This window comes from Eptatretus burgeri, chromosome 17 (genome assembly GCF_056783735.1).
Source record: "Eptatretus burgeri isolate ZD-2024b chromosome 17, Ebu_testis_v1, whole genome shotgun sequence".
Classification (NCBI taxonomy): Eukaryota; Metazoa; Chordata; class Myxini; order Myxiniformes; family Myxinidae; genus Eptatretus; species Eptatretus burgeri.
The window spans coordinates 39,646,548-39,657,456 of record NC_140977.1 but is presented as its reverse complement, the minus strand read 5'-3'; the positions used below and the strand labels follow the sequence as shown (position 1 = coordinate 39,657,456).

The 10,909-nt window shown below is 42.5% G+C and overlaps 1 protein-coding gene across 1 annotated transcript in view; it reads left to right on the top strand.

The window, feature by feature from the left end:
• Positions 1 to 8,805: 8,805 nt before the first annotated feature.
• The window catches only part of LOC147009834 (interferon-induced transmembrane protein 1-like), a 19,219-nt gene continuing 17,115 nt past the window's right edge, over positions 8,806 to 10,909 (top strand). The window contains exon 1 of the mRNA XM_085862638.1: positions 8,806 to 8,963. Within this exon, the coding sequence (XP_085718764.1) occupies positions 8,870 to 8,963 (94 nt within the window). The 5' untranslated portion in view covers positions 8,806 to 8,869. The remainder of the gene's footprint in view (positions 8,964 to 10,909) is intronic.

Here is a 10,909-nt window from a genome sequence, read left to right as displayed (position 1 = left end):
CACACACACAATATGAATAACAGCACCAAGCAGCCACCTGTGAAACACTCACAACATGAACAAACTCGCTGCCCGGCACGCACGTGGCACGCCCTTTCTTTCAAATCTGCGCGTCAATTTATAACGGCGTTTCACTTTGCTCAACCTTCGCTCACCAAAAACTCACCACCTCGACCACCATCATCTCCCGCACACGGGAAAAATCATCCCGTGCCTCCTCGCAACTCCGCAACGATACAATTCGCCACCAAACAGAGGCGTGCTGCACGGCCCAGGCCACTCGGACCACGTGATGCAGGGACAAGACAAGCATGTTAACAGCATCAACCGCATCTCACCGGAGATGCCCTGAATGGGCACGTGGGACCAACACGAGCCTCGTCCAGTCACCAGAACACGGCGGGATGTGCGGCGAAGGAAGGGGGTCCCGGGGAGGGGTGGGAGTTCAGTGCAGGGCCTTGTGGCGCCGGATGTGCGAATGAGACCGCTTCCAGCCCGAGGAGCCTGGCAGGGTGGGGCGATGTCCGCCGTGGGCCAGGAGGGAAGCGCGATCCGGGTCACGGTGTGTCGCTTTGGGTCGTTATGCAACACTTCGCCCGGGACTTATAAAAGGCGAATCGCGAAGCCGTCCGCCCTCTTTTCGCCCTCCCTCGCCTTAGTCTTCACTAATTTGCCTCACCCCCTCTTTTGTCTCACTGCTCCGCCCTCGCTTCACTGCTTCTCGTTGTCTACCATTGCTGAATCTACTCAGGGTTGGTGTGTGACAAACGTTCTTCTGGGACCAGTGCAGAGCACACGTTTCCACAAGCCCGGCAAAGTGAATAAGCAGGAGATAACGTGCCGACTCTTGAGGTGGGATCGCTCAAGCGGAGCGTCCCATGGAGGTACACGCTACACTCACAGACCTATGCACGACTCGGCTCGGAATCCTTCACCTCACGCATCTTCTTCTTCCTCTCTCTCTCTCTCTCTCTCTCTCTCTCTCTCTCTCTCTCTCTCTCTCTCTCTCTCTCTCTCTCTCCCCCCCCCCTCCCCCCTCACTCTCTCTTTTTTTCTTTCCCTCTATCTCGTCCCCTCTGGACGCACAAAAGAGCATCCATTACAGATTTGCAATCACAGTTTCCTCTGGCATGACACCGCACCCCACATATTGCACCACACCACACCTCCCACTCCCACACCTTAGACACCAATATTTCTCCCTCCTATCTCCCCCAAAGCGTACTATGTTGCGTTGGTCAGCCGACCGCACCAGGTATTGCAAGGCCGTTAATTCTCATCTGCTCTCTTTCTTTCTGGCTATCAAATCTTCCTCGGGTTTGTGTGTGTGTATGTATGTGATGGAGCCTGTTGTAGCATAAGTTACGATTGTAGAAGTGAGAATGGGATAAGTCTGCTGTGTCTGCTTTTGTAAATTGCTTGCCTTTTGTTGCACCCCACAAATTCCTTGCTATCCCTGCTACACATAATAATAAACCCATTCACTGTGCCACATACCTTTCCTCACATTATTGTAAACTAGTATGTGCCCGTACGTGCGTGGCCGTATGTGCGTGGCTGTACGTGCAAAAAATAAATAAATAAATAAATAAATCACACAGACACAGAGTTAATTAAAATCCAGATTTAAATCAAGTTTACCTCCCTGTCTTTGCTCGCCATGACATTCGCTGCCATTGACCATTGCCACTCCTACGCCATAGTAACTAAGGCGCCCTTTCCCCCATCGGCCACGCCTACGCAGCAACGTGTCCTGTCATTGGTTTGGTAAATAAATGGCCATAACTTGGGAAGCACATCTCCGATTAATATCAAACCTTGAAAAGGCACATTCTCAGGTCCCCAGAAATATAGCTGGCAAGTTTCAATTAGACCGGACCAGTGGTTGTCGAGAAACAGCAGTCAAACACACACACACACACACACACACACACACACACACACACACACACACACACACACACACACACACACACACACACACAGCTGGAATTTTAGATAGATAGATAGATAGATAGATAGATAGATAGATAGATAGATAGATAAATGCTTTGTATAGAAATGTTCCCAGCTCGTTTTTGTATTTTCCTTCATTGGTTCAGCATGGATAGTATCCTAGCTTAGTCCGGATGTTATCCCCCAAAGATTTGTTTTTCTAGCCGGTACGTCCTTGGGCAGTTACGCTCGGCTGCATCTGATCTGGTAATTTGATCCCGTTTGAACAAGGCGTACCGAGGGCGTGTCCCCCGATAATTAGATCACGTAACCATTCGGTAACCGGTATCCATTAGACGGATGACCCGAAGTCACATGGTCGAGTTATTGGCGTTCACAGTCGATTAGCAACTTGCCGTGTCACGGAGTTATCTGTGTGCGAGTGTTTGCGATTCCGGAGAGTCTGGTGGGAACCCAAGGTAGTTTCCTCCCTCTTGGTCTTCTCGCCCCAACCCCGGGTCTGCAACAATAATTTAGGGTATCATTGGTCATATAAAATAAACCTACAAGACATGCAATAATTAAATCAGTCTCAGAAAAAAGAACATTATCCAGTTGGTGGAAATAATGAGATATGTGGAAGCACCATTCGCAAACAACAAATTAAATAATTTAATAAAGCTAAAATCAATAACAGTTTCACCATCGTGTATGACTGTATGTGATGAAAACACAAAGAATGGGTTTCTACATAGTAAGTAAGAGAATACAAACTGATTTAACAACAGGAATATGGGGAGGTATTACCTGTCATCATATCTCATATTTCTGAGACATAAATGACAGCAAAAAAGCCTTCAAGAAAATCATCTTTACGGTGTTTAAGCACACCTCCAAGAAAAGGGAATTCGGTATTTTAATAAATACAAGTCTGGAGACGGCGATGGTTCGCGAGCAATGTACACGGTAGTAGTGTCTAACTGAAACGTGTATTCTTGAATCTGAGAACGTAATGCATTATACCCTGCCGAACACATCACAATTTCACCATGCAAGTTTGCATATTCATATCGTGAGGTATAACCCAACCAACCTACGGTGGGTTCGATTTTACCGAATCATCATATGTGTTGGCCTATTGGGTTAAATGAAAGAATATATTACTGAACTGCAATATTTTGCACATTAAAAACATCTAAATTTAATTTTCAACTTTCAATCGGGAAGAATTGAACAACTTCAACAATTAAAGATCAATGTACATAAAAGTTTCATGAACAAGTGATCGGGTAACTGATTAGATGTCACATCCCAAAATTCGTTCACCCGAGTCGAGAAGACATGTCAAGTATATTTCTCAAAAAAATAATGCAGCAGGCTTAGGCGACACAGGCGTCTTTGAATAAATCGTAATCGGTGATTGTGACGCCATTTATGAGGACATATAATTCGGAAATATCGTTTGCACGAGAAAATGGAAAATATGACCTGCAATCACAGATGGAGCTTACAATAAAATGTACCGAATTGTTGCACGCATCTAAACTGTTTTTATGTCACAAGCTTAAGACTCCTTTTGGCACACATCGGACAGGGGTGGCGACTGTAAAATTACAGATGCGATTATACATGACGTGATCCACGTTGAGATCGTGTGCAAAGGGCATAAATTTTTCCGGCGTTGCTCTGACCACAAGGGCGGGGTTGGGTCCGATGTGGCGGCGGAAATGGGTAGTTTGGGTATCGGAAGATACCCACACCACTTATAAACTTAAAACACAACCGTTTTAACTAGCGTTGACATCCATATCAAGAAGTCCAATTGCATTCTTCGAAAATCGTAGGCTGATCGCACAATGGTCAGAATACAAATTTTTATACGCATCAGTGGTAAACTGATGGGGAAAATGTTGTCGAATTAGAATATGGTCTGGGGAGCTTTCATATCGGGTGTAGGTATGCAAGACAGACTTCACGTCAATGTCCTGACAGAATCGTTCAAGTTGACGGATACCGCGGGGGGTTGATGAATCTATATTGAAGTCGCCCATCACAATCTCGTCGTTGTTGAGTTGGCTTAGAATAAATTTCAGACCTCTCGTGACATGCGATGGGTGAATGTCGACGAATGTTTCTGGTACGTTTTCAATTTCACATCGAATCAATTGAGTCCTGTTTTTCCTATCAATGTCGGATTCCACATTGGCCATTAGCGGTTTCGTTCGGTCGTTGGTGAATAGCATAATACCCATACTATGTGCTTCAAAATCAAGGCGACTGATTGTTTCGAAACCATCAAGTATGACTGAATCTGGGTCAACACTGTCAGACAGTTTTGTTTCGGCGATACAAATCACATCAGCGGTCATCAAACTATTGTCACATTTCATATCAGCTATATGTTCAGCGTGAAGTAACCCATTGATATTTAAGCACACGATCTTACCATCTTCACGTTCTTCGGAGTCATCATCATATGCGAAAACTTGGTCGGGAAGAAATTTCTTACATAATTTGTGTGTGTTGGTGGGTTTCGATAAGTGGAGCAGCTCCCTCTCAACAGGTTTGGACAGCGTGATCAGGGATGTATCGAATGCTTTCAGATAAAGGTTAGTCAGTCTCTTGACGCACGTTACAGCGACATAACAGCAACCTGGTTGTACATTGCTCGGTTTACCCTTCGCATTGGTGAAATCAACGATCACTTCATTTTGGGTCATTCCTTGGCTTTTGTGACGAGTGATAGCGAATGCAAGTATTAGAGGAAACTGTCGACGCGTCACATTCACGTTATTACTCTTAGCGACCGTGAATGTAGCATTCCTTCTCACAATCGGCACAGCACCTTTTACGCCTTTGTAACCATATTATTTACGTCTCCGAGCTGCTACTTTAGCTCCGACATTGTCCGCAAATTTGACCCCTATTATTTCTACCTTCTCCTGCTTAGGCGAATATATTGAACTAAAGGAACCCCACTCGACTCCATATCCTCGTGCACCATTGTTGAGCCCATCTGGTTTATTCACATTCATAGTAAGCATTACAGGACAATCAACCTTCACTTCAAGTTGAAAGAGTAAATTGCCAGTCTTCGTATAGTTACCGTGTAATTTCTTAGAAGGAATCTTACCGTCATCTTTTTCAGGGTGTGTCACAGTGAATACTTCAGATGGACCTTGGATCAATTTTAGTTTCTCATAATTAATTTTTTCACGTTTTTCATTGCTATAAACAATTATTGCTAAATCGCCGGTTTTGTTGGCTTCGTTGTTATATTCGTTTGGACATGGTATAAGCCGTTCTTTCAAATGGTCAATATCCAAGTCTGACATCGTATTTGCACTAATTTTATCACACATAGTTGAGAAATCAGGATCTTCTAAAGAACGCATCTTCTCTGTCAACTCGTACTGTTTGAAATATATCTTCCAATTGTGTGGGGTGGTGAAACTCACCTTTCCCTTCTGGACATATCTCTCATAGATGGCAGAATCTAGGACTGGAGGAAGTTGAAGAAAATCTCCACAACATATCACCGGTAAGCCACCAAATGGTTTGTCCTTTTCGAATAGTCGTTGGCATTATGTATGGATATTATGGAACTTCTTAGCACCGACCATCGATATTTCATCAATGAGTAGACACTTTACTTGATCATGTTTATACGACAATGTTGCTAACGAGGAATATTGTTGAATATTCTCAGTATTTTGGCCAGGCATTAATTCCAAACCGGCCTCTATAGTCTGACCATCAATGATATGAGCAGTAGTGGCCATGGGCGCCAAGATGAGAACTGAAGGTTTGTCAAGATTATCACCAGATTTCATTAGAAGAAATTTCGCTACTTCGATCAGTGTCTTCAATAGAAAGCTTTTTCCTGTACCAGCTCTCCCAGCTCTGTAAAGATTAAATTGTTCACCCGATGCGAAGCGTTCGATTACATCGTCTGTAATACATCTCCAATCTGGATTTAATTTATGAATCATCGCACACACAAGTTGTCTCTCTGGGACATTTATTTCTTCGTTGCCAGAGATTTTCTTTTTGGATAGTTGTAAGAAATGATGAAGATCAACTTTTGACGTAGTCTCATCTTTTGAAGATGGCAAATCTAAATCTGATTTGTCGTCATTTTCTCCATCGGAATTATCATCATTGTTTTCAAAATCATCCATATGTTTCTGAATACGTTCAAGGACATCTCTATTTTTCTCGAACTTGCTGCGAATATTGTCAATATGGACTTCTTTGTCCTTGAAAAGTTCTTCGATGGATTTGTTTGGGTGAGCGTGAATTTCCAGGGTCTCGTTGCGAAATGGGGTGAACAATAATAGTAAACCTCTCATCCTTTCGGTCTCTCTAAATCGATCAATACGATATCGAACGACACACTGCCTACGTCGTTTACGTATACGTCCTAGTTTTTTGTCCTTCAACCACATGGTTGGGCCAATATGACCGGATTGTCTGTCATCTGGTATAGTTTCCAATTCTTCGACGACTTTATCTGATTTTGATCCGTGGACGTGATCATAATCCCGAGCGAATTCTGCTTATGTCAGTTTGTTGAAACAGTCCAGACGGTTTACATAGTAATCGGAAATACTATTGAAGAACGGGTTATCATCATCTTCCATGTCAGCAATGTTCGGTCTTAGGAGACCATCCCTGTTTTTAGGTTCATTCACATTGATGAATTTGTTCGTGTGTGTACTAAAACACATTGGAAGACCTAACATTCTATATAAACCTTCTGGTCTCGAGAATTATCTACCGTTGTCTGGAGCTCTTCCTTGTGCCTTCAATTTTTCATCAGGGGCCATGCCATACTTTTTCGCCTCTTCGTCAATTTGTTTCAAGAGTCTGCTGAGACCACTTTCACCCTTTATAAGAAAGCCAAGTATGTAAGCCACACATGCATACTCATCGAGGATAAAAGACATGTCCATATTAGCACGATGGATACCAAGAATGCGTGAGTTATAATTGTTGGTAAATATATCTTTACACTCTCGTTTGAGAAATACTTCAGATCCACCGCCTTTCATCCCAACATACGTACTCATAGCACGGTAATAGTCTTCTTCACTGAGACCTACTGCTTCCAGGAATTGGTCAAATGTAAGTTCGAATGAAGCGTTTCGTTCAGCGGTTTCTTGACCTTGCTTTTCAACGTGGCATTGTTGTATTAGATATTTTCTTATTTTCTGACAATCGGATTTCATTTTGTTCAACTGATTTCCACTTGCTTCTGGCGTTCGCACAATCATAGTTTTAGCCGAACTTGGAATGGGGAGCGCTTCCACCAGCACGTGCACACGCATGCAAATGGCGCAGTCACTTCTCTCGTGGCAGTGCAGACGTCCACCAGGCAATCCGCAAGCAGCTTTTCCACATGAACGCTCAAAATGTGCCAGCCTTCCTCTTTCCAAAGGTGCCACCTGCCTCGTGCGTTCCTCACACCGACCTCGTGTGTGTACTCTGCTGATCTCCCGTTATATCCAGACGGAAGCCTTCCACAATCCACACGTGTGCAAGTCTGCCTGCCCTCGACCACGATCACACAGATCTCCCGTCCTATAAAGTAGGAACCTCTCACGCCCTCTCCAATGTGCTAGCCTCTCCCTCTGTGCTCTATTTCCTCCGCCCTCTATATCCTCCACCCCTGGGGCGTGGCCTGCTCACCCCCAAACCCAGGAAGGCCGGGCTTCTCTTGTTTGTTGTGGTTTCAGGGACGCGTTTCCCAGCTTTACTGCCTGGCTTGAAATATAAAAACATAGGGAAAATCACAGAGGGCAATCACGTACTGGGGAACATATTTTCACTCCCTAAACTAATTAACACCGCACCACCCCTCGTGTGGTGACACGTAACACTTAAGCTCACAGATTCCCTAACTTAGTTACATCGAGTTGCTTTCTACTCGTCCACGGACCAAGCAACTCTACACAATGCTAAACTCTCCATTAAATTCTTCCATCTACCCCCACAACCGTAACAATAAAAAGCACAATATCTCAAAAAGTTGTGGATGGATTCAGACGAAACTAGGAGGCCTTGCTCGAAGGGTGTGGCGGAGGACACGTTGGGTGTGTGACAAGGAAGAACTGATTCAATTTTGGTGAAGATCTGAATCCAGATCTGGATACCAGAATTAAAAAAAAACTTTTAAAGTGATTATTCAGTCAGTACTCCATTTTTCCACTGACTGCGGGTGAATCAAACAGAATACCAGATACTACATTGGTGTCATCAGAAGGAACCCGAAGAACTAAAGAGCAAAGATGGAGTCATCAGTAGGAACCTGGATAGGATTCGGGTTTCAGCTGCTATTCCACAACCCTCAAACCCATTGGAGTAGAAATGAACTTGATTTCCACTCAGGATCAGCATATAAAGGAGAATCTTTAATACGTTAGCAACATGCATACATACAGGAGAAATATCTATCAATGAAACTCTCAAATTAATGGCTTAATCCAAGCCTCGTATATCCAAGCAGTGATGAGTGGGGGAAATGATTGAACAAGCAAGATAAAATAGAAATAGCCTTTCATCTGGGAAGGAGTAACTTTTCTCAAAGCTTAAAGTCAAAAGAACTGCTTTCTGCCACTAGAAAGGAGTGGAACAGAGTCAAAATAATGTTGGTTCCAGTAGGCAAGGATAATTATGTTTACACTGGAATCCTCTCAACTGCACCATTTCACCTAAGTTCAATTAAAATTTTGTGAGTGAGTGACATTGTCTTTATTCATTCACACAAATTACAAATGCTTAAAGAGGAAATCAAGTTCAACACATCTCTTCCTTTTTGAGACTGGTATTGAAAAGGAGGAGCAAATTGGTTTCGTGTTTATGATCAGAAGTGACGGAGGAATAGGTCGTGAATGTGGGTGGAACTCACACGATTTACACACTGTATTATGGTATGCACACTTTTGGGGAGAGTTTAAAAGAGTTCGAGAATCATCACATTCCAGCTTACAACGAAGAAAAAGGCTTCCTTTTTGTTTCATCCCAAGGTATTTTTTCACCTCTGTGTTTTCTATTCCTTTCTCCTACTATTTAATCGCTCTTTGTCTGAAATTCCAAGAGCATTAACTTTGAGAATTTAAACTTTGTTTGGATGGAATGAAAAACAATGAAGTGCTCAACATCGACCAACATTTGTGTGTAGCAGCAGGATGATTGTGAATTTGTGCTCTTGTTCATGTTGATACGAACGAGTTTGAAATTCGTTTTGCGAGTGTGACACACAATATAGGTGTGTGTCACAGTTATAGGTCACAGTATATAAAACTCACAGAATTGTCACAGTCCTTATTGCAGTTATAGTTGCAGAAAGCTTACAAATTGAGTTTGTATATATTCAATTTTACAAACAAGACTTACAATTTTATATCACACAAGTGTGGTGTGCGATTTTACAGGTGAGATTCATGTGATTCTCCCCCCTCATACCCTTTCCCAATTTCTCAATTCCCAGAGTCAATAAACTGCATAGCGCTTTAAAACAAAGCCAAACAGGTGTTTAAGTCGAAAAAGTCGGAAAAACATGCTTGGGTGTGGCAGCTGTTGAGCGCTTCAAACCAAACCAAATAAGTGTTTTACGATAAAATATAAGACAGTCAAAAGGGGTATAACAGCATGCCGTGCTGAGGGTGCGGCTGTTGTTTAAACCAAAGCAAGTCAGCAAAGCAGTTTTTCTATCTTTCTCAAGATATTCACACCACATCATGATAAAAGTTTATATGTAATATGCATGTTTTTTTGTTTTTTTAATATCAAATTGCCAAAAGCATTAAAAAGACAATTCCTCTTCTTCACATTTGAACGTCACCAATCTTTATGAAATGGTTACATGATAATATCTAGTTCAACGAAGTGTAATCTGATCGAGTTGTGGAGTTTCTCTGCTGTTCTCACCCAATGACACTCTCCAAGATTGAACTATATTGCATACACATAGAAGAGAAGTTGAGTGTGGGCTATGTTTTTCATAACATAGTGTGGGCATAACAATAACAGGGAAAATTCTTCAGAAACCCTAATGTTTATGAAAAAAAATCTATATAGTATATTGGTAAAATCAGAAACTACACAAACAATTTCGATGAAACTTGACCACAACCTTCATCACCCATGGTGTACCAAAGTTTGCTAATGCCATAAAAAAATTCCAAGTCGATGGGGGTCTGGGGGGGGGGTTGCCCCCAATATAGGTATTTGCTTTCTTCTCCGAAACTACACACATAATTTCAATGAAACTTGACCACTCTATGAAGGTGTAAGGGGGGTTTGCCCTCCAAAATATGTATTTTCTTTTTTCTCCAAAATGACACACAATTTCAATGAAACGACCACAAACTTCATCACCCGTGATGTACTAAAGTTTGTTCATGACATTACAAAAATTGGGGTCTCAGGGATTCTACGTGGGGGTTGCCCCCCAAAATATGTATTTGCTTTCTTTTTTGAAACCACACACATAATTCCAATGAAACTTGACCACAATCTTTATCACTCATGATGAACCAAAGTTTGTTCATGGCATGAAAAGAAAATCCAGAGGTATTTACTTTCTTCTCCATTATATATTTTGAGGGTCATCCATTCCTACCAGTTGTTCCCTGGTTATCTTATCCAGCCACTACCAGGTGAGCACCCAGAGGTATTTCCCCTATTTTTTTTTAATGCCATGAACAAACTGGTACATCCACGGTGATGAACGTTGTGGTAAAGTTTCATCGAAATCGTATGTGTAGTTTCAGAGAAGAAGTTGAAAGTATTTGTGGATGTACGATGCGCGACAGACTATGCACCATCCCATAAGTTCCCTGGAACTTCGTTCCAGGTGAGCTAAAAATCCCATCCACACCTACATCACCATAAATGCAATAAGTAACCTGGTCCCAAACAGTATCCTGGGCACTAACCCCCACCCATGGAGGACACAGATAAATTACTT